The sequence below is a fragment of the Simochromis diagramma genome, unplaced genomic scaffold (genome assembly GCF_900408965.1).
Source record: "Simochromis diagramma unplaced genomic scaffold, fSimDia1.1 OVJJ01000644.1, whole genome shotgun sequence".
In the NCBI taxonomy this organism is placed as follows: Eukaryota; Metazoa; Chordata; class Actinopteri; order Cichliformes; family Cichlidae; genus Simochromis; species Simochromis diagramma.
Window position 1 is genome coordinate 1,210,382 of NW_024387201.1, and position 27,803 is coordinate 1,238,184.

General features: G+C 45.4%; 1 protein-coding gene across 1 annotated transcript in view; it reads left to right on the forward strand.

The window, feature by feature from the left end:
- The first annotated feature begins 510 nt into the window (after positions 1 to 510).
- snx7 (sorting nexin 7) overlaps positions 511 to 27,803 on the forward strand; it is a 32,022-nt gene continuing 4,729 nt past the window's right edge. The window contains exons 1-8 of the mRNA XM_040051206.1: positions 511 to 692; positions 17,052 to 17,240; positions 19,311 to 19,421; positions 19,895 to 20,053; positions 20,182 to 20,380; positions 21,544 to 21,743; positions 22,377 to 22,463; positions 25,355 to 25,507. Coding sequence (XP_039907140.1) covers positions 609 to 692; positions 17,052 to 17,240; positions 19,311 to 19,421; positions 19,895 to 20,053; positions 20,182 to 20,380; positions 21,544 to 21,743; positions 22,377 to 22,463; positions 25,355 to 25,507 — 1,182 coding nt within the window. The 5' untranslated portion in view covers positions 511 to 608. The remainder of the gene's footprint in view (positions 693 to 17,051; positions 17,241 to 19,310; positions 19,422 to 19,894; positions 20,054 to 20,181; positions 20,381 to 21,543; positions 21,744 to 22,376; positions 22,464 to 25,354; positions 25,508 to 27,803) is intronic.

Genomic DNA, 27,803 nt, shown 5'->3' on the forward strand with positions numbered 1-27,803 from the left:
GATCAAACAAACAGGTTGCTGTCAGTATTTTTCTTTCCTAGTTTTAAGTTTGAGTTCACTGGAATGAATAAGAATAAAAGGCTAAAACGATACTGCAGTGTTGCAAAACTAACTTGAATCAATCACATTATGGGGCAGCGCTTTTACACTTTGACTTTGTTGGATCTGTTAAGCTTAACATTTAATAATACATAATAAATAGCACATGTTATCATAACAGAAAAACAAACTTTAAAACAAACAAACAGAAAATATAAAATGAAAAGAAAAATTAGAATGACTTAAAAATAAAAGAACTCCAGTGGTCCTGTTCAGACACGTTTCTGGCTAAATCATGCTCATGGCCTTTCCTTATGAGGCAACACATGTACACTCAGCATTTTGGCCAAAAAACATGAACAATCTACAGCCAACACTCAACTTTACTGCGAACAACAAAGACGCATAACGAGAACTCAGCTTCCGGGCCAAAGTCAAACGTGACCGGTCGCAGCTTTTACTTTGAAATCCGTTAGAGGAAGTGGCATCCTCGGCGGGCCTCTGAGTGCGGCTGCTGCGCGGAGTTGAGGTGGAAGTTTGTGTTTAGTTAGTCTCCGGAGCTGAGAGCGATGAGCGGGCACACGGTCCCTGCAGACTTCTCAGAACACATGCTGGACCTGGACGAGGACGAGGACCTGGAGGTTTTCACCAAGGTAACTCCCGCAGCCGCGGGACTGCGCTTCCAGCCGCTGCTCGAGTTTACTCTTTCCGAAGATTCACCGCCCACACTCACACATACACTCGTCGGGTCCAGGGGCAGCTCTTCGGTGTTTGCGCAGGCGCAAGAGCTGAAGAGCTCGGGCTTGAAACATAAAAGATGAAAGGTGGGGCTGCTGAAAGTTTTCGCTGTCATGTTGTCATCAGGTTAAAGAGTAGGAGAGCTGTGGAGCCGGCTTTACGCGACTGAAGAAAACTTTTGTGATACTTCTCTCAAAATGTCGAGTTAGGATCTCAGACTTGACAGATAATAACTCAAAACCGAGAAACTATCTTGAAGTTTCGATTTAGAAGTCGAAGCTTTCAGCTTGGCTCTGTGTGTGTGGAAGCCTGTGAGTTCACTTCATTCATGCGTGCACACTTCCGGGCTCAGTCATGTGACATCACTGGAAAAGTGTGTGATCGTCCACGCCGACACAAAGTGCGCTCACTGTTAAAAATTCACTTGCATGATTGGAGGAAATCTCAGGTCCACGGAAGCAGCAGGTTCCATCTTCACTTACAGTCATTTCAACTTTGTTTTATTAATTTCAACAATGACATACAAAGTTAGCAACAGCTAAGTCAATCTTGATTTCAGAACAGTGGTATGTCCATTATACCCTCCAACCCCCCAACCCAAATTCTCCCCCTACCAGGTCTACAATAGACAAAACACTGCAGAAAACCAGTTTCTGCCCACACACACACACACACACACACACACACACACACACCACCCCCCCAAAAAACCAAAAAAACCCCCACCAACAACACCTCAGGACCCATACACATAACAAGCATAACCCCCAAAAAACAACAACAACCACAACTCCCCCCCCCCCCCCCCCCCCCCCCGCCCCGTAACCAAACAGACAAACAAAAACAAACAAAACAAAAACAGAAAAAACAATAGCAGAGAAAGGACCAAACAAAACAAAAGGAAAAACAAATAGATAAGGTATAAATAAGATTTAAAAAAAACAAACAACATTATAATGTAGCTTCGCTCAGTTCACTTCAGACTCAGGAAGTAAAGTAATAGTGTCGACCAGCAAGAGAAATGATTTCCAGATTTTATTAAATTCCCTAATAGAACCTTTTAGAGAGAATCTAAGTTTTTTCAGCTTTAAGTTAAAGAGTACATCTCTCACCCAATGGTCATGAGTTGGGGGGTGGGGAAGCTTCCACTTCAACAGAATAAGCCTCCGGGCCAGTAAAGTGGTAAAGGCTAGGGCCTGTTTGAGGGGACCAGATAAGTTCAAGTCGGGAGGAATGCCAAAAATTGCAGAGAGTGGGTTAGGAAAGACAGTCTGGCCATATGCTCGGCTAAGTGTGTCCTTCACTTACAGTCTATGTACACTCAGCAGTCACGTGATCGGAACCTCCCAGGTGTGTGTTTTCTGACGATCAGCTGAGATTTGAAGATTTAGTGCTGCTGTGTGATGACTGCAATGTTATTCTCACAGCCACGAGAGCCTGAGTGGCAAGTCTGAAAGAAGTTCTATAACAACTCTTAGTTATTGTGTTTGCAGCTCTCTGTTTGTAGATTTCATTTCAAATAAGAGTGAAGCAAGATGTGTGTGGTGGTCTGTGCTCAGGTGGTCTGTGCTCAGGTGGACTGTGCTCAGGTGGTCTGTGCTCAGGTGGACTGTGCTCAGGTGGGCTGTGCTCAGGTAAACAGGGCTGTGTTCTAGTTGTGATGAAATCCATAGTAATAGTAGAACCCACTCCAGCTGTAACAGTGATAGTGCTGTGCACTCCAACCTCGATTCGTTGTACTAACCAGGTTCCAAAACAGTGAGACACTGTGCAATCTGTAAATAAAAACCACATTTGAACATCTCATACGCCCACATTTATTCACAAGAAAACATAACAAAAGTTTAAACTGGGAAAGTTTTTCTCAGGGCCAGGGGCGGATCTAGAGGGTGTTTTGCATATGACAGTGTTGTTTATTGAAATAAGATGGCAATAACACTTTGAGCCTAGCTACAGTTAACACTGAATATATTGCATAGTGTTACCCCCCTCCATCATTAACAAATGGTTCAGCCCACAGCGCAGACCGGCTTTATTACTTGTTGTCAGTAGCAACCCATGCCTATGATTGTGCCAGAGCACATTTTGAATGAACACCATGGACATTTCAGATTTCACACAGGTGGTTGGTTGTTACACTCTGAAAAAAAAACCTATAACTACTTATAGGATTTTAAGTTTTTTGTGTGATTTTAGATCAGTTGTGTTACTACAGCATGTCAATGAAAAAATAAGTGTAAATTCAGACACGTGAGGTTGAGCTGAAGCGAATGAGACCAAACAAGGCAAAAAAGATAAAATGAAACAATTTAAAGATGAAATACAAAATCAAAATTTAGAAAATCAAAACTGGCCGGTTATATTTTGGACCTCAGAGGGTGAACCCAACAAATCATGAAAATTTAGGCTTCATTTTTGTTCACGGAGCAGATTTCTGACACTTTGTGTAAATTAAGCAACAATTTGATTATTTCTTTTTTTTGTTGTTGTTGTTGTCCCGTTTGGATCTTTAGCCATCAGAATTGTTTTCTTAAGGCCAAGAAAGATGCCAAGCGGATTTATTTTACCAAGTGGATCATCATGGCCTTGCCATATTGGTCCATTTGATTGACCTTTATTATAATTATGTGTTTATTTTCTTTTCAGTTGCTACAAATGGGACAGACAATTTGATTATTTCTAACAAACAAAGTGTGAACTTCCGCCCCATGTTGTGTAGCTTTCTGGATTTTATACTTATTGGGCTACATATTTATTTATTATACAGGCTGTACAGTACATAGCATCAAAATACACATTTTATGCAACTGAAATGTTTAATTATGTGGGCTACAGAGAATAATTAAGTTATTGACTGTATTTATATGTAACGTGTATGAGCGACATGTATATATGTACACGTTACATATAAATGCTGTAAGTATACTTATGGCATTTAAATCATTTTAACCATATGTAACACCTGCGTATGTGTCTGTTTGTTTTAAAAAGGCTTTGATTTCGCCACCCCATCTGATCTCCATGCCACCCTAAGAAAATTTCTTTACATCCAGCCCTGTCAGGGCCATGTTTCCTACTGTGCACCAGGCAGTCCTGGCTGGTTTCACGATGCTCTGGATCAGGGCTGTCCAAACTTTTTGCAAAGAGGGCCAAATTTTATAAAGTGAAGATGCCCAGGGGCCAATGGTTCTGTAACAAAGTTGCATGAAAATATAATGAAGAACAATTTTAATGGTCACAATTACCTTTATTTTTAAAATGGAACTGTACCTAAATAAAAGCTAAATAAAAAGCCACTCAGGCAAGCAGGAACAACTCTAAAGACACAATTGTGCCTTTCATTTATATCTGGAGAGTCAGATAACATTGAACAAACTGTGAAGAATACCCTACATTTCCATGAGTTTGCAATATCTTTGCCTCATGAACATTTTAAACTGGAGTTATAAGTAATGAAAAGTGGTCTGTTATCAATAAAGTTAAACAAAAAGTGAATTTTGCCCTTCACTTTTACAAGATCTTTTAGGAAGCCAAAGTTTTTCACATCTACAGGAAGATTACACAACTGGGAAATTCACTTGCACAAGAAATACACATATGTAAATATACACGACATCAACAGTTAAAACCAAATCTTAAATGTTTAATAAAGTTCAGCACAGGCCTGCTGATGAGCCATCATTTGATTCAGCTGTGCTAAACCCGAAAGAGAACTAAAACATGCAGGATAGCAGCTCTCCAGTAATTTGGACATCCCTGCACTACTGAGAGGGGTGATACTGAGATCTAGATTTTAGTAAAGCGATCAGGTCTGGTTTGAGGGCAGTGGTTGAGATGCGTAAAATATCGTGGGAGACACTCATCCTTGATCTCACAGGGTTCTTCTTTAAGTTCATGAGAGAGAATTTTGCTCACACAAGTATGTGGAACGCGATAGCTGTTGCGTAACTCTTCATTTGGACATTAATGTCTTCTGGGAAACTGTCAGTAACCTCTTTCAAAGCTGGGAAGTGTGCGGTACAGGGCTCTGTTAGGGACAAGTGTCTTTGGAAAAGTTGCCGTTTGCTTCCAAAGGCCTTGATGTGAGCGTATAGTTGGCTCACCACTGCGTCTTTTCCTTGAAGATTAACATTCAGCGCATTCCGATGCTTCGTGATGTCGACCAAAAAGCCAGATTTGCCTGCCATACAGTATCAGACAGTTCTTCCACTGGTTGTCCCTTCTCATCCAAAAACTGTCTGATTCTGTCTGAGAGAGAAAAATCGCTGTAGTGCAGACCACCTCACATCGTTGTGATAAATTATGTCACCATATTCAGCCTGGATGTCGTGCAGAAACTGCTGAAACTGTGGGTGGTACAGAGCTTTAGAGCAAATACAGTTGATTGTCTTTGCTACTGGTTTCATAACATCATCAGATTTGAGATGTTTGGCACAGAGAGCCTGCTGATGAGTGATACAGTGAAGTTTAACAGCGTTACCTGCTTCTTTGCTGACTTTATTGCAGATCCGCCACGGCAGGTGCACCATCAGTAATGATGCCTTTACTCCATGGTGGCGTCACATCATCAACAGATTCACAAACAGAAGCCAATCCTCTGGTTTGACCCTTAAGGCTTTTGAGATCCAGCGGCTCCTCTGTCACGTTCATCTTGTCGTCGACTCCTCGTAAAAGAATCAGCAGTTGCGCGGTGTCAGATGCATCGGTGCTTTCATCGCAGTCTAATGAGTAATAATCAAAATCCACTCCTCTGTCCCCCAGCTGTCTGTCGAAGTCTGACGATATATCCTCAACTCTGCGTGCCACAGTGTTGCGTGCCAAGCAAACATTCAGAAATTCTTGCTTCCTCTCAGAGCAAATGTTCTCCATCATTTTCATGACACAGTCTTTGACAGACGTACCTTCAGTGAAAGGTTTGCCATGTTTAGCTATTAACACTTCGTAGCTGGCTGTCGTGATATCTTCATGTGTCCCACAGGCCCGTGTGATTAATCGCTGTTGCGAAGCCAGAGCAGCTTGGAGCTGCTTCACTTTTTCAGCGCGCTCACTCCCTGTTAGCTTGTTATATGTTGCAGCAAGTTTAGTCTCGTAGTGTCTCCTAATGTTGAAATCCTTAAACAAGGCAACAGTCTCTTTACAAATCAGACAAACACAACTGCCTCGAGTTTCAGTAAAAAAATGCTGCTATTCCCACCGCTCCTGAAAGCGGCGGCCCTCACTGTCAACAGTCGCCATGGCAGAAATGAGCAGAGAAGGGCGGGCTCGCAGCACAGGTGCAGGTAGCTGAAAAATGTGCTGCCACCATGTGGTGAAAAAAGGAATTACATTTTAAAGTCATGATTTATTTATTTGGACTAAGGAAGTGAGCCATAAATAATACATAATTAGACTGAAGCCGCGGGTCACGTGAAATCTGACTGTGGGCCAGACTTTGCATGCCTGCTCTAGATGTTCTCAGCTAGTGAAACTGGACTCTTACTATGAAGTAAGCAAATGGTCAAGTGTTCCAGGTCCTGGACGAAAACTGCATTGTCTCATGTACATGTGAGGTTCAGCTAACAGACAAACTCTCTTTTGCAGTACCCCAGCATAGCCTTAAGGGTGAACCAGTGAATCGTCCCACTCATCCCCAGACAGTTTCATTTAAATAGCGCCAAATCACAACAACAGTTGTGTCAAGGTGCTTTATATTGTAAGGCAAAGACTAGTGATGGGAATGGCAATAATCCCATTATTGATATTACTTATTGATTTGATATTTTATCAATTCTCACTGGGATCTCATTAGGTCTGCTTTAACAGTTACCACCATCAGTAAGCAGCATATCAAAGACATGTGAACAAATTAACTGCATGTTTTTGGTCAAATGTTTGTCCATTTTGGATGTGTTTCCTCTCTTCATTATGATCAGTGTCATTACTCAAAAAAGTAATGAACAATTTTATTAAAAGTAATGCAGTACCTTACTTAATTACTCCAAAGAGAAAATTATTCATTATACTCCTCATAACACGACCTGAAAAACAGTGTCTCATAATTGCCATTTAAATCTAAACGTACAGTCCCACACACCAAAACAAATCCCTGTCCCGATGAGGATCTTTCTCAGTGTTTAGGTCTGAACACAAAGCCAGCAGCACAGTACAAAGATGAAAACCAGCAGAAAGACGCTTCGACGCGGTCGCCACAGTGATTCCACACATGAACAGGTAGAAATGAAGGCTGCTTCGTGGCATCTGTTACCTGATGAAGTGGAGTGACGGCACACTTGACCGCGGTCCTAGGCTGGCATTTACTCAGCTTTAGTGTCACTCTGGATTTTTGGCTAGCTTTAGCGTTAGCATGCTGTCTGTGCAGGTGTTTGCAAAGAGCCGAAGTTATGTTAGCAGTATAATAGTTTCTGTCCGTCATGCGGTTTACACTTTACCATTACATTCTTGTCCTTCGGGGCGATCGTGGCTCAAGAGTTGGGAGTTGGGAGTTCGCCTTGTAATCAGAAGGTTGCCGGTTCGAGCCCCGGCTTGGACAGTCTCGGTCGTTGTGTCCTTGGGCAAGACACTTCACACGCTGCCTACTGGTGGTGGTCAGAGGGCCCGGTGGCGCCAGTGTTCGGCCCCAGGGCAGCTGTGGCTACAATGTAGCTGCCATCACCAGTGTGTGAATGTGTGTGTGTGAATGGGTGGATGACTGGATATGTAAAGTGCTTTGGGGTCCTTAGGGACTAGTAAAGCGCTATATAAATACAGGCCCCACTTTACACCCTCTGAGTAAAGAACTTCCTTCCACTCCTGAGTCACGTGACAGTTTGCCAGCCCCTATGAAAGGAACTAAATTTTGTCTAAACCAGTTTACCCTAGCTGGGATAGGGTTACTAGGGCCCCAACCTGGAGCAATGCCTGGGGAGGGAGCTCCAAGGAGAGTGTCTGGTGGCCGCAGCTTGAAGAGACAACATGGGCCCGCCTTCTATAGACCCACCACAGGAGGCGCTGTAAGGGTCGGCTGCAGTGTTGTGTCGGACTGCAGTCGGGGAGGAGGCCCTAGCAGTCAGATTCCTATCGGGACATGGAATGTCACTTCCTTGGTGGGAAAGGAGCATGAGCTAGTGCGTGAAGTTGAGAGATACTAGCTAGATATCGTTACACCTCAGTGTAATCCTGGCGACTAATTTGTTAGTCGATTAACTGTGGAAAAGAAATTAGACTGATTATCAGTCTGAAATGAAGAAACACTCAGAGATTAAGTTAAATTCAAGAACTGTTTAATGGAAAACGTCGAAAACTAATACGAAAGGTGTTTAAAAGGCGTTATTACGTTCTTATAATGACACATGATGACATGAATATGACAACCGCTTCAGTAAAAGCTGAAGTAACAAAACAATAAATCATCTAGCAATTTTCTTTGGCTTATCTGAATGACTGGTAAGTCTGGTACTGAATAGTGACAGCAAAGATTAGTCGGCTAGTTGAGTAGTCATGTACATCCCTTTGGGTCGGGGGACAGGTCCTGACTATCAGTTGCAGTCTTCTTGGAGTCACTGAGTGGGGTGATGGAGGGTGCTCTGCCTGGTGACTCCATCGTCCTACTAGGGGACACCTTGGCAAGGGCGGTGTGACCTGGAGCCTAATGATGTGCTTCACTTGCATCAGCATGTCTTTGGACGGGCTATTTAGAGATCCACTGAATGGCTACCAAACGCAGGCTGAACTCCAGTTTCATGTAGAGTCCACTCTGGTGTACAGAGGTAAAATGACACAAAATGTGTCATTGTCCAAAAACCTATGGACTTACCTGTGTGTTGCTTCAGTTATTTCACATGGGCGTTACCCATGCAGGTATTCGTGTTGGACGCTGCAGAAAGAAAGAACAGCAGTTTGCACAAGCTCACCTATAAGAACCTTTGAGATCTTTGATCCCCAAAGGCGGCTCCTGTCTTCTTGACTCTACACGAACTAAACTGTGATTGTGAGCTTATAGGAGAGATGACAGCATGCCGTAGAGCAAAAAGGTGCAAAAGAGCCTAGTCCTGAACATAAACACGAGTCGACATACACACTGATATGAAAAGCGGTTTAATGGAGGGATTTCAGTCAGGACGAGCTGCGTGCATGAAAGAAATGAAGCTACCAACAGTCCTGTTACTATGACAACTGTTGCTGTCACAGTCCAGTGCTGCTGATGAGGATCTGAGCGTGTGCAGATGTGTCCTGCATGTGGCTCAGGTATTTTTACACATTTAACACACTGCACAGCTGTACGGTGCCTGCAGCCGAGCACACATCTATGCTTCCACATCATGTTACCATAACAACCAGTTCACTCACAAAGACATACAGGGAAGTAGTTGTGAATAGATGTTAGCCGAGGGCAGAAGCATCGCTGCTGCTGTTTCTGCTTTCTGCAGATGGAGATAATGTAGAACTATCAACCATCCGGAGACCAGAGCCATGCCACGTTTGTCACCACACACCATCACAGGAGCCCGACGCTGACCTCAGACTGCTGTTAGAGGAAACACACCAGTAGGCAAAGCGTGTACGCTTCACTACTATTTGCATAAAGTGGATCATTTGAATGCAGCAGCAATAATATCCATGGTGAAAGGGCGGAGCTTACAGATGACATGCTGCCATTAGCTTTTTGGGAGTCATGTTGTTGAGGTGGAAGGTGCTGACTATTGAGGGTGGAGCAGTTTAGCAGTCGGGCTGAAGGTTTTTTACTGGACGCAGCGCGGCCTCCTCCTACTAGGCATTAGAGCAAGCACCTGTGCTTACAGGTGGTGCTTGTTCTACATCTAATGGTGTTGGTGCCACTGATGCGTGGTAAGTCTGCAGAATTTTACCGTCTGCAGCTCCTTCCCCAGTGCGTCTGCCATGCAACACAGTGAAGGCGTAGGTCAGGACGCGCTCCACCACACAGCTGTCGAAGGACCCGAGCATGTCAACATTCAGTCCAGCACGTGCTAGGTTGTCTTCTTAATAGGTGTAGTGTTGATGGTGTTAGTCAGAGGTACGTAATGGAGGGGCCGTCTACTCTATCTAATTAGAGAGCAGGGGAAGTGCCGGGTTTGCAGAAGTCCACAACTATCTGCCTGGTTGTCTGGATGTTGAGGATGAGGTATTTGTCCCCACACCATGTGTCAGGTCCTCCACCTGCAGCATGAACAACATCTCATCCTGTAGCTCTTTCAGTCACAGGTCATTGGTGTGGGCAGCTGTGGGCTGAGCACAGTGGCTGTGCAGGCTCTGTGGCCTGCAGCTCAGGAAATGCACAACTGAGCTCCATAAACTTATGAGTCATTGTTGTCTATGTGAGAGAGGGCCTGATGTCGTACTGAGCACTGATAGGAGTCCTCTGCCCCAGGTGCTGTATGCGCTTCCTGATGCAGTCAGAAAAGACGACGTGTTTTCCTTCAGGTCCTCACTGCTGCCTGTCTGAACACCTGCCAGTCTGTAGTCTCTAACATGGACACAGCCCCTCACTGCATGTAGTCCTGCAGCTTGGACACAGAGCCCGTTATGACACCATAGTTTGATGAGGAGCCTGTCTACACCTATACATGGTCCTTTATCAGAGCACTTGATCAACAAACTCCAACATGAAGAAAAGTGAACTTTGTAGCTGCTCCATCCACCGTCGTTTGTTTTACACAGGAAAAATATATGTCAATGCTTTTGCATTCTTTTGCAAATGTAGCTGGGTAATTATGTCATTGGCATCGGTGAGCCACTGTCAATATGTGACATATTGAAATCGCGTTTGAATTTGCGCTTGTTTTTTTGCTTTCACTTTGCAATCGCGTGAACTGTGTATAGAGAGCGACAGCACTGATCTGTGAGTGATGATAATTTGTGCACCAATTCCTCTGACATCGTCTTATTAATCGTTAGCTTACTATGCAAACATGACAAGTGAAATCTCCCGCAGCTTAAACATGTGAGAGGTTGATTGCGCAGAGAATCGCTGAGCTTATGTGAGTGCGTGTGTAAAAGCAGCAGGATATTTATTTTAGTTCTGCTGAGCCAAATAAGACAGGTCAGGGTGAAGAAGTGACAGCCAAAGAAAAGCTTACCACAAAACGGAGAAGTTATGACAAATCAGACTATAAGGCAAAAAGAAAGTGCAGCTTTATGGTTTCATGGACAAAAGAATTTCTGTGGCTGCAATATGACGAGCTATATAACATAATGTTCTGCCGGGTGTGTTGTGAGTTTCCCTCGATTTCTGAGTCGACAAGCGCCTTTGTTACTGGGACCAGTAATTTTAAGAAAGACCCCATCAGACCCCATGACAAATGCAAGAAATGCATTATTGCTCAGTCTGCAGTATCTTTCCCAGAACAAACACCAATTGCAAAAAACATACTAAAAATAAACCAAGCACAACAAGAAGTCCTGAAAAAGCTGTTTAGAGCAGCGTGCTATGTTGCAGAGTGAACTACCACTGGCCAAATTTAGCAGTCTTTGCAAACTTCAAAAAGCAAACGGCCTCGATCTTGGTTCCACTCGCCTCTTACCCGTGACTTCAGTGGAAATGTCAGATTCAGGATCTGACACAGACTGATTCATGTTCTGCACAGTTCTTACAAGTTCATAGAAATTTCTGTTCAATTAGAACCAAGTATTTGAGTTGATTGTAATTTTTATACAGTTGTTGTAATTTGTGTTTTAACTATTTTTTGATTAATTTTTGTTTCCTTTACAAAACATTTTTAATTTGGGCTACTTTAATTTATTTTGGGCTAACAAAAACTGAAGAGTGCCTGCCAGAAAGGCTACCAGGGATCTTGAAATTTTGCGAGCCCTGAGTCGTATGTTTTTTATTAGGTTTAGCTGTGGATCACTGGGAACTTAGAAGCAGCATCAGCTCATTTGACCACCTGTCCAAATGAGCTGATGATGGAGGCAGTGCACAGCCCAACACATGTGCGCACACACACACACATACACACACACTGTGATAGCTTGTGTGTCAGCTTCTTTGTAGTTTTGTAGTTGTAGTATATAATGGTTTTATGTAACTGAGTGTTGTGAATGTAAAAGCCCAACAAGGGACAAAGGTTGAAAATCATCAGCAGCTATAAACTCTGTGTGGCAGTTTCATGCTCCGTGTTAAACTGTGTTGTTGACTAAAAATATAAAGTGTAAAAGTTTGTGTTTTTACTGGTTAGAGGTGCTCCACAGTTTGTCTGTCCTTCTCTTCCTCTCGAGTTTGACATTTTGTCATGTCGGGGAGCTCGATGGGAGCCTGTTTGTCAGGACCGTGTTTCTAACTTTGCTGCACGACGAGGTTACTTCTGATTGGATCACTTCCAGATTCATCCTGTCTTTTTACACAACTTAATTAGTTCTGATTAGAGCAGGGCGATATGGCCAAAAATATTTATCACGATATATATTTGAAAATTTGCGATAACGATATAACTGACAATATAATTAATGCGAGACAAAATACAACTCCACAACATTACTAGCGCAAAAAGACAACCTTCCATTTATTTTCACTTAAACAAGAAGCTGGTTTTTATGTACATTAAAGCTTTATAAAAATGTAACAGTGCAAATGCAAATTCCTTGCTGAAGGTTTAACCAAAAGGCATTTCCAGTAGAAATGTGCTGACATATCCTGAGCATAACCAAGTATAATATCCACTGAAGTTAAAAAGAGGTGCTTTGCAACATTAAACTGCAGTGTGCAGTACGCATTTTTCGGACCATAACGTGCACGGGATTATAAGGCACATTAAGCGAAACAAAGCAGTCAGATAAATCAAACTTTATTAAACTCATTCTTCTTGCTTCCTCCACTTCTGTACCATTGATTCATTAATGCTGTATTCTATCACAGCTGCTCTGTTCCCATGTTGCTGCAGTATATTAATGACCTCGTATTGTGGATGGATTATCTCAGTTGTTCTCCTGACTGAAGTTTGGTCCTTTTACAGCATCCTGCCATGCGATTGCATTTGTCTCTAACCATCAGGAACCCTCACGTTAACTTTTATAAGTGGAAAAGTGTTAGTGTTCGTCCTCCAGCTTCACTGTGTTTATGTTATGCTAACATAGCTGTGTCGCTAGCGATCACATAGCACATCATTATATACCAGCTAGCCCAACTTCAGTAACCCTACAAACGTCACTGCTGTTTAGTTTCCTGTTTTCATTTATGTTGGAAGTGATAGCAGAGCTGTACGTTTGATTTTCAGAACATGCTATATCATGCTTAGGTAACTAGCGAAACTAGCGAGCTAACTTCCGCTAGCTTCCTGCTAACTTCTAACTCCGTTAAATGTAATGAATTCTTTTTTCATGGATGCCTGGAAGTTAAACTTCATAGTTACACCTGGTAAAGCAGCAATGCTGATCGTTTTATTAAAGATGAAAGAATTGAGACAGTTTTTAACTCTCAGAGTTTAGGACCCAGATTACTCCCAGCTTTAAGAGCATCTTAGTCCGACAAATACGACAATAACGACGGCCGCTTGCATGTTCTGCAAAAAAATGTGCTTTGTCGTGTATCTGACGGACAAACACCAAACCAGTTCCACATCACGGAAGTTGCACCATTTTTACAAACCAATTCTGGTTCATCTGTTTCACTCAACAATCGGCCATGTGCGTATGAAAACAAAGGCACTGCGCATGCACGTTTTACTCATTCTATCGCGATATTTCATTTTCCTATCGTTGCCTAACATTATACCGGTATTACCGTGAACGGTATAATATGGCCCAGCCCTAGTTCTGATAGGATCCCATCTCTCCAGAATATTTTCATCTCCTTTTCACCAGGAAAGAAATTAACAATGCTACCTTAAAGGCCTGAGTCATCATGTTTAAGATGAAAGCATTCATTCATGTTACGACTTCTTTGAGCAGGTTTGGAGGAAGATGCTTTTTCTCTCATGGTTAAAATTTTATTTGTGAAGACAGAGATCTGTGGAGAGAGCTCTCTTCTGTAGGAACAGACTTTAGTGAGTGGACAAATTATATTCTTAAACTTGGGTACAGAGATTCAGGTGTTTCTAAGAATCGATCAATATTCAGTTTTTAGTCCTTGTGTCTGTGTGGATATTAACCCACAATAATGCTTTTATTTTAGCTGAGCACTAAATCAGATGAAGTCTGAGAAATTCAATAGAAACTATGAGTGAGGATGGATGATGGACAAAATGTGTGTTTGAGTTGTTCAGACGCACAAGGCCAAGGTCGCTAAAACATTCGATATCCAACACAGGACCTCGACTCCAGCAGTAGATCCTTTTGTTCCTTTGTTTTATTCGTAGGCCTGTGTGACATGAAGAATTACCGACTCAGGTTGCTCTGCCATTTTAATTTTATTGGATCTGTCCGCTGCTTTTGATATGGTAGACCATAAAATTCTTGTAGAGAGACTGGAACATGTTATAGGCATCACGGATTCTCCACGAGATCAGCTAGCTGCCCGATTTGGTCCGTTTGGTTTCTTACAGATACTGTAAGTAATCTAGGTGTTTGCCTGGATAGTTCATTTAAACTGGATAAACAGGTTTCCTCAGTGGTTAAATCTGGCTTCTTCCAATTGCACCAAATTCCAAGGTCAAACGTTTAATACCGTACAAAGATCTTAAAAATGCCTAGACAACCTTGCCCCTGACTTTCTCACAGACCTCCTCAGTCTCTATACTCCCAGAGGTTCTTTGCGATCTTCTGGCCCAGCCCAGGCACCGCCTGAAGACTAGGGGTGATCGTGCCTTTGCCTCTGTAGCACCAAACCTCTGGAATAGTCTTCCTGCTACCATTCGTGCCTCTAACTCCATTCAATCCTTTAAAGCACGGTGGAAAAGTTACCTTTTCAACCTGGCTTCTCCGACTCGCTAATTCTCACCGCTGATTAATTGTTGTATCGTTACTCATTTCTCTGGATAATCATGAATTCTCCCTATCTCTACTTACTAATGCTTTTGTTTGTTTCTCTATTTTACCTTGTTTTAATGACTTACTGTTCAGTGTAATCATTTACTGTTTATTCCTTACTGTGAAGCACTTTGGTGTACCCCTTGCTTTCAAACGTGCTATATAAATAAACTTGTATTGTATGACCAAATGAAAACATCTGTCATTTCAAATTATACACAATTTGTTTTGTGGTGTCAAAAAATCCACTGTTTACTGTTTTCATGGGGCGCAGAGAATACTGGAGGGCCGTGTGATATGACCTCATATCCCGATAGAAGACATTTATCATCCCAACAACGATATATATCACCAAAACTTTACATTTTCTGTAAGTCCTGTGAATCTCAGGCAGCTCGAACTGCTGTTTCCAGCTGGGCGTCGTGTAGCTGGAGTCGAGTGTTTTGACCGATGCATGAAATGATACATTTTTAGGCAAAAGTTGTAACGGTCGCTATTGTCTTTGTATTTATTACATGGCGTGCTGTAGGACTGGGCCATATCATACCGTTCACGGTAACACCGGTACAATGTTGGGCAACGATAGGAAAATGAAACATGGCAATAGAATATGGGTAAAATGCGCATGCGCAGTGCCTTTGTTTTCATACGCACATGGCGGAAAAAGCATGGCGGCGACGGAGAATGAGAAGGGCGAAAGGGGATCGTTGAATGAAACAGATGAACCTGAACTGGTTTGTAAAAATGCTGCAACTTCAGTGGTGTGGAACTGGTTTAGCTTTCGTCTGTCAGATACACAACAAAGCACAGTGTTTGGTAGCGCATGCTAGCAGGGCCGTCGTTATTACCGTGTTGTTTGGAAAATACGGCGCACTTAAAATCAATCCTTTGATTTTCCTGAAAGTCGACAGAGCCCCTTATAATCCCGTGTGCCTTATGTATGAACTCTGGTTGTGTTTACTGACCTCGAAATTTTATGTGCACAGCGCTCGAAAATCTGTCAAATGTTTCAGTACGTCTTTGCTAAGCTACGAAGCCGCACCGCTTGATGGATTGTCGGAGCATTACGGCTATCGTAGGCAGGAGCCTCGCGGAGTGATACGTGCTGTGCTTCAACATAATATTACCGTATTGTGTGTGTTTAACCTCTTTTTCAGTTTTGTGGATATTATACATGGTTATGCTGAGTAGAGCAGGGCGATATGACCAAAAATATTTATCACGATATACATTTGAAAATTTGCGATAACGATATAACTGACGATATAATTGACACGAGACAAAATACTTTACAACTCCACAACTTTATTAGTGCAAAAAAAAAAAACAACATCAATGTATTTTCACTTAAACAAGCAGCTGTTTTTTATGTGCATTAAAGTTATATAAAAATGTAACAGTGCAAATGCAAATTCCTCGCTGACAGTTTAACCAAAAGGCATTTCCAGTGGAAACTGGCCGACATATCCTCAGCATAACCATGTATAATATCCACAAAACTTATCATACATATCCTCATTAAGAAATGAATATAGCCACCACAGTGACCATCAGAACCATGAAAAAATATTGCTGTAAACAGTTTATTTTGCAACACCACGAAAGAAATGATAGCGTAAAATGAAACAATAGACGTTTCCATATCGTCATCAGATATATATCGTTATATTGAACAGCCCTACCAGCATGTGCAGCGACGATGAGGCAGAACCAGGTCGCTCTGCAGCATGGATATGGTTTGGTTCTGAAAAGTCTGACACGGACCAGAAAACTGTGCTGTTGTACAAATGATGGCACAAACCGGGCCCACCTCAGACTCGAACACAAACCTCTTCTACCACCTATGCAAGAATCACGTGAAAGAGAAAGTAAACCTTAGACTCAAAGGTTGGAGCAGGCTTTTCCCCGCAGCACGCCGTGTAATAAATACTCACAAAGAAACAACTAAAAATACAAAGTTTCCAGACTCGACTCCAGGTACACGACGCCCAGCTGAAAACACGGCACACAGGTCGAGTTTCCTGAGATTCACTGATTTTACACAAAAAGCACAGGTTTGTGATCTACATGGTTATCGGGATGAGAAATGTTTATATCAGGATCTGAGGTTTTGGTCACATCGCACAGCCCTGTTTCTTCAGAAACTGCATGAATTGTTTACTTACTACAAACATTCATTAAGGCTTTCATCGAGCAAAGCCTTGCGTCTATAACAACATTCAACATAAACATGTTCACCAGTTAAAAACTTCAGATGCTTTGAAGAGAAAATCTCTCCTGAATTCATTTACTGACAGGAGTGCACACACAGCTGACACTGATGTGTTGTTGACATATAAAGTGAGTGAGGCTGTGTTTGCACTTTCTCTGTGCTCCAGAATACTTCCCTGCCAGATGGAAGCCCCTTGCCCAACTCTCCCAGCTCCATGGTCAACCAGTACAGACTGGAGGACGATGATGAGGGCAAAGAGGATGCCAACACTAAGGACATCTTCGTCACCGTCGACCACCCAGAGAGCCAAGTGACGGCGATCGAGACGTTCATCTTGTACAGAGTGGTGACCAGGGTGAGGTGGTGGTCCTGCATCAGTGTGGTCACATCGTGTCTCACACACAGTAGTGCTGTTTGGATGCTTCCTGCCGTTAAAAGCATTTAGTCTCTGTAGTGTGAACAGTTTGTAAAGGCAGACTGCACAGTTGCTGCATTTTATCTATGTGAGGGAGCGGGACTGAAAACAGTTCAAGAGTTGGCACAGTGTGGCCCGCACAGTTAAAGGGGTGGCCCACACAGTTATAGGGGTGGCCCACACAGTTATAGGGGTGGCCCACACAGTTAAAGGTGTGGCCCGCACAGTTAAAGGGGTGGCCCGCACAGTTAAAGGTGTGGCCCGCACAGTTAAAGGGGTGGCCCACACAGTTATAGGTGTGGCCCGCGCAGTTAAAGGGGTGGCCCACACAGTTAAAGGTGTGGCCCACACAGTTAAAGGTGTGGCCCGCACAGTTATAGGTGTGGCCCGCACAGTTAAAGGGGTGGCCCACACAGTTATAGGGGTGGCCCACACAGTTAAAGGTGTGGCCCGCGCAGTTAAAGGGGTGGCCCACACAGTTAAAGGGGTGGCCCACACAGTTAAAGGGGTGGCCCACACAGTTATAGGGGTGGCCCACACAGTTAAAAGGTGTGGCCCGCACAGTTAAAGGGGTGGCCCGCGCAGTTAAAGGGGTGGCCCCAGCACAGTTAAAAGGTGTGGCCCACACAGTTATAGGTGTGGCCCACACAGTTAAAGGGGTGGCCCACACAGTTATAGGGGTGGCCCACACAGTTAAAGGTGTGGCCCGCACAGTTATAGGGGGTGGCCCGCACAGTTAAAGGGGTGGCCCGCACAGTTAAAGGGGTGGCCCGCACAGTTAAAGGGGTGGCCCACCACAGTCGCGTTGGCCCCACAGTTAAAGGTGTGTGGCCCCACACAGTTAAAGGGGTGGCCCGCACAGTTAAAGGGGTGGCCTGCACAGTTAAAGGGGTGGCCCGCACAGTTATAGGGGTGGCCCGCACAGTTATAGGGGTGGCCCGCACAGTTATAGGGGTGGCCCGCACAGTTATAAAGGGGTGGCCCGCACAGTTAAAGGGGTGGCCCGCACAGTTATAGGGGTGGCCCGCACAGTTAAAGGGGTGGCCCACACAGTTAAAGGTGTGGTCCACACAGTTAAAGGGGTGGGGTGTTTTCAAAGTGTTGACCACACAAAGATCCTTACTGTGACAGTACTGTCCACCTCTGTGGTTTTTATGATGCAGTTTGATGTCTGATTGCACTGTGAAATGAAAGCATGGCATGAATAAGCAATTGGAGTTCAAAAAGAAATCATGGAATCAGTTTATATTCTAAGGTTTTGACTCATCAAAGTCGCACCTTTGCAGATATAACAGCTGAACACAGCCGTGGCTTCTTTCTACGACAGAAATCAAATCTTCTCCCATATCTGTGCAGAAGTTCCCATAAATGTGGACCTTGTAGGCTGTGCTTTCACTCTTCTGTCCAGTTCATCCCAAAGCAGCTCGATGGGGTTTCAGTCTGCAGACTGTGCTGGACCTCCATGTTTTCAAGCTCACCATCTTGTTCTTTTTTCCTGAGGTGGTTCTGGCGCAGCTTGGATTTATGTTTTGGGTCATTATCCTGCTGTAGGATGAACGTCTGACCAACTAGGTCCATACCAGAGGGTCCTGCATGGTGCTGCAGAACGCTGTGGTGTTGGTTCAGGGAGCCTCTCACTCTGTACAAGTCACCGACCCAGCAAACAGCCCCAGACCATCACACTTCCTCCTCCAGGAATTAGTAGCAGAAGCTTTCAAGGCTCGATCAGCCTCCATTGCTGCAGAACACATTTAAACCCAAGTTGTGTTCCCTGAAAAAGGCCATTTTGTATAATTCTGAAATGTACATTATTTTTCAGTTTTGGGTGACCTTTGTTTAACTTCTGTCAGTTCACCACTTACGTTTGAACCATTTCAAGTAATTCGTTGGACTTGAACAACTTGAATTGCAGTAAAGAATTGGCATGTTCAAAAAGCTTTGAGCAGTAAATGTCTGTATATATGTGTGTGTTAACAGATACTGTCTGTACTCATGTGTCTCTCTCTCCAGACCACTCGGAGTGACTTTGACTCCAGTGAGTATGAGGTACGGCGACGCTACCAGGATTTTGTGTGGCTCCGTAGCAAACTAGAAGAAAAGAATCCCACACTAATCGTCCACGTACGTATCAGCTCACCAGGTCACTGCTCTGCACAGCTGCAGGCTGCTGCACACTACTGCAAGGCATGTGCATGCGTCAGTTCATTCATTCACAGTCACAGGCTGCAGGACCATTTCTTTGCTTTCTGTGCTGTTGGAACATGAAAGATTGTTGAGGTCTGAAGTTCAAGCAAAGCCACCGTCCTCATTTCCAGCTCTGTATGTGTATGTTGGTTAGGTTACTGCTCTGCTACTCTTAGGTGTGTTTGTCATAGAGAGGATATCTCTCATGTGATCGCCTCAGGCGTGTAGCCCCACCCACCTGCTGCTCATGCAAAGCTGCTCTGCTAGAATTGACCAATGAAAATAGACTGCTACGAGGAGTCTAATGCATCTCGCCCTCTTCTGCACTTTTCTGGACAAAATGGGGCGACGTGGAACAGCTCCCGGTCTGATATCACCGTCTCTCACGCTTCTCTCGTTTCTGTCTCCAGCCCCTCCCAGAGAAGTTTGTTATGAAAGGCATGGTGGAGCGCTTCAACGACGACTTCATAGAGACGAGGAGGAGAGCCCTGCACCGCTTCCTCAACAAGATATCCGAGCATCCCATCCTGTCCTACAGCCAGCACTTCCAAGTCTTCCTCACTGCACAGGTGTGTGTCTGACGCACGGATGCACACGACACACACACACCACACACACACACACACACTTCTGGTTTTAGAATGAATTGAATTGTGACTCGTGGTATTTTGACCCTCTGAGTGTGTGGCTCCTCCAGGATCTGGCACCTCACAGGAAGCAGGGACCGGGCTTCTTGAGCAGGATGGGGGAGACGGTGAGAGCAGTGGCCAACTCAGTCCGAGGCCTCAGAAGCCGGCCTGAGGAGTTCGCTGTGATGCAGGAGTACGTGGACGACTTCAGTAACAAGATGTGCTGCATGGACAAAGTCAGCCAGAGGATCGTCAAGGAACAAAGAGGTATCCGCTCCAGGCTCTCCTCCCAGAAGGACATGGCTCTTATTCCTCCATATCAGAGGAGTCAGACTCAGATGCTTCCTGGCACCCTCTGTACATCTCATATAGTGTACACAGTTTAAGCTGCTTTAGCCTGCATACAGCTGCAAGCTGCTTTACAACCCAGCACAGCTCCTCCCCTCATGTTGACCCAATGAGTGATGTCTCTGTGGTCACTGATGGAGAGATGGCTGAGCCATGACTGCACATGACAACACGAGTCTTCTTTGGAGGAGAGTTCCTCTTACTGAGGGTACATTATCTCTGTATACAACATATTCATGTGCACATATTGTTCCACACTTTGCTCTTCTGTTACAGTGTCACCAGTATCCACGGTATCACTGATCAGCTGTGTAGGTGAATTGTGGGTAATACATGTTTTCGGTCCAAGTGAAAAACTCTATTTCTCATACTCTGTTCAGACACTTTGTACTTGTTCAAACCGGTTTACTCACTTTAATACAGATTTTACTTGCTGTCAAATCGTGTTTTGTTTTTTGTATTTTAATTTATTAGAAACTATTTTAATCTACTGTTTTGTTGATGTCATTTTCTCTTTGTAAGGTGACCTTGGGTTTTAAAAAGGCGCCCTCAAATAAAATGTATTGTTAGTAGTAGTAGTATGGCATCAAGCCAATTAAACTGGCGTAGTGATCTGGTCCCATCTGCAGGGCTCCTCTGTGGCAGGACGAGCAGTGCCAGAGCTGCAAATGACCTCCTGCAGGCCACCGTTGTCAGTGCCTCTAACCACACAATGAGAAACTAACTTCATGAGGGTTTTCTTCATGATTCTGCTCCAGTGTGTCTGCCAGATATCCTTGGGCAGCACGCTAACCCAAGTTACTGTCTGAGTGTAAATGTGTGTGTTAGAGGGGAAAAGTGCTTATATGAACGGATGTCAGTGGGTTAGTGAGGTAAGTTATACTACAGGCGTCTGTGGGCATCCAAACCACCGAGCAGCATTTTGCCGCATCGTTTTCTCACTTTGGTCTTCAGGCTGTCAGAGTTGGACTCAGCCCTCTTTTCCATTTGGCACCCTCCTGTCCTAACACGTTACCCACTCCGGTGCTAACAGCACCTCCTGGTCTGAAAACGAGTCTTTGTGTTTTCCTCTGTGCTTCCAGAGTATGTGGACGACTTGAAGCAGTACAGCCCCACCTACGCCCGGTGGGGGGAGTTGGAGGAGGAGCTGACGGAGCCGTTGAAGGGCGTGGCCAGCTGTGTGGTGCAGTGCAGCAAGGAAGCAGAAGAGCACATCCAGCATCTGTCTGAGGTCCTGGTCCCTGCCCTGCACGAGTATGTCCTCTGCGCTGAAACGCTCAAGGTGAGGCATGAGCACGCTTCACCTGTGATGGTGCTCTGCAGGTGGGGCTTGATGCAGAGCAGCAGTAAGACAAGGTGTGATGTCAAAGTTGAACACCGAACACTCGAAGCGCTGTGCGCTCATTCAGGGGCTCGGGGGAACCACGGGGTTCCCTGTCTGGGACCAGTGATCCAGACTTAAGGGGTCAGGCATTGAACCGGCAACCTGTCCGACCTCCTGAGCAGCAGCTTCTCCTCATTGTGTTTCTCTTTAAAAGTGCAGTGTTAGTGGGCCTTAGCATGTAGCATGGAGGTGACACTCCTGCCACTAACAGCAGAGCAGACACAGCACCGTGTGTGGAGCAGATGCTGGCTGTGACTCAGCCACTCCACAGGTAACATCTGAGATTCACTGTGGAAGGGGAGCATGCAGCAGTGTGACCTTTAACCTAACAACTTAACCTTGTTCATCCAGCTCTGGGATAGCAGGTGTGTGACAGAGAATATGGAGACAAGAACAAAGTGCTGCTCTGTGATGCCATGTGTGTATTTGCAAATGTCACATTCTTTGTGTCACCTGAGTGTGTGAGTGAAAACGTCACAGCGTGTGTTGGAGCGTGTGCGCTGACAGCAGGTCTCTGGTGGTTTGTGGCAGGCTGTGATGAGACGGAGAGACAACATCCAGGCAGAGTTTGAAGCCAAGAACGAGGCTCTGCTGACCAGGAAAGCGGAGCAGGAAGCAGTAAGTTTAATTTGATCCACACATGCTGATAAAAAAGCACGCACACACTTTCCTCCTCCCCTGCACGTGTCTGAGCCAGCCGTGCGTTTGCGGTCATCTCTGAGATTAGCTGTAATAAAGTGAGGTGTGCAGTGGGCCTCTCTCGCAGGGCCGCCCTCACCTCATATTGGGAAGGAGGAGAGGGCTCCCTGGGAGGATTATCTAAATATCCCTGCTTGGCTGGAAGTCTGTGCCGAGCTCAGAGTGAGTAAAAGCTGCTGATATTACTTCCTGCCGCGCACTGACAGCTGATCGTGGCAGGAGCAAACTTCCTTCTCAGATGACGCTTCGCTTCGTAATGTCAGGACGCAAAGACCCAAGAAGAAAGGCATCTTTGTCTGTGTGTGAGACCTGCAGGTGTCTGTCCCCCTCATCAGGCCGACATGCAGTCCCATCTGTTAGATGTTAATTAAGAAGCTGTGCTTCCCCGCCGTTGTACTCGTGCTTTGTGTGAGCTCTGATTTAATCCAGCCCTCCAGGTTCTGCTGTGTATCAGCTCGCTAATGCCCATGACAGACCTGCACTAATGAGAAGTGAATGTCAGAGGAAGACATGCTTTCATTCAGCTTCAAGGTGCTGTGGCGGCGTTACTGGGAGGGAAACGGGTCTCGCTGCTCTGTGGGCGTGGACCCGGCAGGTCTCTGCGGCTGCTGTCAGTCGTGCTTGTGTTGCTCTCTGCTCTGTCTCGCTCACAGCATAGTGTAACAAACGCTGCCTCTGTCTCTGCTGGGGTCTACTGGTGTAATGGGCGATGAAGGTGAGGAAGACGGAGAGCAGGACAGATTGCTCATAAAGTTGGCACCGCCCACAAATTCAGATAATCAAGTCATATGTGCAGAATGTGTCCATGTAATTCCAAACAGCCAGTGTTGTGTAGCAGTGTGACCTCAAAGTACACACTTTAAAGTGCACATCGACTCTCAGTGCGGCCCACAGTTCTCAGCACCTGCTCAGCATGTCTACGACCATGCCACCTGGTGAGTGTGTGTGTGTGTGTGTGTGTACACACACACACTCACACAGTGCATCGTAGTGGACATACTGGCGTTGTGCGTTGGAGAGAAAGGTTTGATCAGATCATTGAGATCAGGTCTAATCACGCTGTTCAGCTCACTTCCCAACATTTGCTGTTCTCAACAGGAAGCACAATGTTTTGTCTGTGCATGCTGGGAAAGTGTTGTTCTAAATGTTTCTTCGTGGCAATCAAAGAGGACGTCAGAAGGAGTCCAGCTTGTGCGGGCTAGCACTGATCTTCACATCTGTCAGCACATCTGGTCCTGACTCAGCTGCTGACCCACTGGCTGTGCTTCCTCCATGTGGCTGCTTTACATTTGACCTAAAGCCTGCGTCATTATGACCAAATTTCATCACTTAGTTAGCTGACAGCCAAATGCTGTGAGCGACTGGGCAGCAGCTGCGATACAGCCGAGCTCACTGCATCACTGTGCAGCTGGCTGAGTGAATCCAGACTCCCTCTGAGCTTCTGTGCAGTTTTATTGGCCTCATAGTTTCTTCTGCGGGGAAACGAGGCCTTAATGCAGTTATGAATGTGCTTATTGAAGGAGACTCTTTAAACACTGTGGTTGTTTTAAACTATGGCTCATCATGCTGTGAGGTTGTTGGGCTTTCACTATACGTTGTTATTGCTCTTACATTCATTAACCCACTTCCACTGATGGCCTCAGTGGAAGTGGAACTCCAGAGCTGCAGGTTGTGATGAGCTCAGACTGGTCCACATGTGATCTAACAGCCTGCTCCTTCACCTCCCTTCAGTCACACAGGATGCTGCAGGAGCTGGCTCTTCGTCACCAAGGAAACCAGAACCTCCTGTGCACCCACTAATAATTTGCTCAACCAGCACCGGCAAAAGCAGTGAGGTCAAAACAGAGGCTTGAGCATCCAGCTATCATAAGCAGGCCCTTACCTCTCACATCCTTTAGGTCTTTTATTTTGAAAGTGAATGCTGTTATGCTCTTGATTTGTCTACTGTGAACCCAAAACCACTAACAGCTTTGGAGCGTTGCTGTTTGAACCCATCATACAGCTGCAGCGCTGAGAAGGGATCTGATTGGTTAGTGGAATCTGTAGTCACATGTGACTGAGCTGCTGGACACAGCACTCAGTCTGTGTGTGAGTCTGTGTCAGCTGACTACACTGACCAATAAGACGAGAGGCTCCTCAGACATCGCACATTAAACTTCCTTCTAGAACGTCACCTTTGATGGGAAGAAATGCTCGACTTTATGAGTCACGTATTCCACAGGCTGTGTGTGTGTGTGTGTGTGTGTGTGTGTGTGTGTGTGTGTGTGTGTGTGTGTGTGTGTACGTATTGTGGCCAGCAGGGGGCACTGTTATCTAAGTGAAGCGCACACACTGACCTCTGGCTTTCATGTGCTTCACTGAGAGTGATGAGGTGAGTGTCTGTGGCAGGAAAACTCCCAGCATGCACTCTGCTCCCACAGTAACGCACCTAAATATAATTTCACAGTGACATGAAGTTGTGCTGTAACTGCTTCATCTTCTACACTGATGTGTGTGTGTGTGTGTGTGTGTGTGTGTGTGTGTGTGTGTGTGTGTGTGTGTGTGTGTGTGTGTGTGTGTGTAAACGCTTTGCCAGGTGAAAATAGGTGTGGAATAAACAGCTTCACACAATTGCATACAAGCACACACGTACACAGGTACAAGTACATGTTCCTGTGTACAGATACATGTACCTGCATAGGTAAGTGTAGTAGGTGCTGTTGCGTTAGCACAGAGGCGTGCTGTGGGAGGAGCACAGGGATACATCAGGACGTCGTGCTTCCATAATGAACAGTAACATGTCAATAAGCATAATGTGTGTTTGGCGGCAGCTTCAGGAGGAGGTGGATGTCCTGGCAGATCGGATGGAGCAGGCCAACAACAGCCTGAAGGGAGACTGGGTCCGCTGGCAGCACAGCATGAAGACTGACCTCAGATCAGCCTTCATCTCTGCTGCAGAGAAGAACGTGGAGTACTACGAGAAGGTGAGCTCACCCGAGAAGCTTAGACGCAGCACCTGACTTTGGTTTGTATCGAAGAGCGTTGTGTGTTCAGGTGAGTGTGAGAGCAGCCTGGGCTGCTGCTGTTGCAGTGTGTGCTCAGCAGAGTCCATTTGTACCTACATGACACTCTGACTCTACTGATGACAGACTTCCATTCATTTTCACATCTGGAGTCATTAAAATGTGTGTTGTTTGCCCAAGAGTACATGCTAACTGAGTGCATGCTTGTGTACACTGAGTGAAGAGCACTGAGATATTATTGCAGATGGCTGAAGCAGAGACGCTGGTGGAGCAGAAAGCTCTTACAGCACTCACTCAGTTGGTTGTAGCCCTGCAGCCTCCACCCAGACACGCCCCCAGCTCCTCTGTGCTCCAGCAGAGGGCAGCAGCTCTGCCTGCAGTCCGCTCTGTGCTTACGTCAGCTCTTTGACTTCATGGTGCCACATCCTGCAGGTAGAACGCTGACTCCACCTCTCTCATAGGTTTGGAGATGAAACTTCTCCCACTCGTCAACGTAACACGTCTTCTGTGGATTCTTCTCGGCTCCACTGAGCAGTGGAACAAAGGCTGGACTGGTCTTACTGCTGTAGAGCGCCGTGTGTGCTGCTGAGCGGACCGTACTGGTCCTGGATCAGATACCGGGCTGGATTCTCCCACATTGTTTAGTGTTAGATTAGACACATAAGACCTGGACCTGACCTGGCTTTATGAGTATTACACCTTACAAGAAAGTAGACCCGAGTACTGGGAGGCCCAGTATAGAGAGCTGACGTGTGTGAGAGCCTGGACAAAAGTCCTTTTTCAGAATCCAGTGGAACCAGCAAGTCTGGATCAGGTCTCTGTTTAAAAAGTCCTGATGTCTGATCCTATCATAGACAATGCAGCTGATAGGTGAAAGGAGCTGTAACTGCCTCCTGCCATCTACTCTAAGCTAATGCTCGCTTTGTTCTGATCTTTGAGAGGAGTGAAACAGGCGCGTCTCTGTGTGGGTGTAATCCAAGAGGGAAGGAGCCAAGTTATGGGAAGTTGTTTTGCACTCAGAAACAGTGAGCAGAGAAAAAGCCAAAAGTCATAAATCCAATTAGTGCGTCCACAGTCTTGGACAGTGTTTGCCTCTTTGGCTCACACGTCTCATTGGCCTTGTTTTCTATATTTATTCCACATCAGAGGCCTCTTCAGCAGAAGTGCTACATCACTGCAAGCACAAGCTCCGCTGTGTAATAGCTGAGGCACGGTTTGGTTCGGTGGAGAGCCGTTTGTGTTGTCTTGAACCGCAGCACGGGGAGGTGTTGAGAAAGTAATGACAGCTACTCTTTACAGGGCGGGAGAATAGCCCGAGTGAGGGCATCAGTGGACACGCAGTAATCAGAGTGGCAGTGGGATAAATGGGCAGGCCTGAGCTTCCTGAGCTGGGATCGTTTCACTGGCTCATTCGTGACTTTGTGAAACTCTGCACAGCGACGTTTAAAGAGCTTGGTGTTTGCACACTGTGTGCTCTGGGGTGCACATCTGAGCGATCGCAGAGGCTGTGTGCACATATTGTTATTCAGGTGCATATGTGGGCCAGTGTGGCCATGGGGGCTGTGAATGATTTATTGGTCTGGAGCCCACAGAGGCTATAAGAGTCTAATAAGAAACCTCCACCTGGGAGGCTTGATGGCAGCTAAGAGCGATGCAGGCAGGACTCAGAAATAGATGGAAGTAAAGGAGTGAGGATGGAGAGATCAAGGAAAGAAGGGGTGGTGTTGCTACATCAGGTCAAAAACAGTCGATGTGATCCTTTAAAGCTGGGCTCACACTGTGCGATTTTGAGCCGCTTTTTGAGTCGTGCGACCGTTTTGGCGATCGGCCCGATTTTGGCCTTCATCGTGCGTCGTGTAGTATACGCGGGGTAACGAGAAGCGATTAACACCTCACGACCAGCTCCCGATCATCAATCGCTTGGTCGTGGTTTGAAATCCTCACGACCGTCGTGAGGGTGTCGCCGCAGCTTCTCACACTGCGCACGCCCAAACACAAATATCAGCGAAAAGGACGGCGCAGCACGGCAGTGCGGCGTGTGATCTGGACACAAGCGATGGAGGCACAACTTGTAGAACTTTGGAAAGCTCATCCGAGCCTTTTCGATGTGGCCTCACAAAATTATCACGACCACAACAACCGTGAAAATAGTTGGATCTACACTGCTGCTCAATCACAGCTGCCTGATCATGTTTTTCATTAGCAATTTAGCAAAGCTGATGGTGGTGGTGTGTCTGTGTGAGTGAAAGACAGAGAG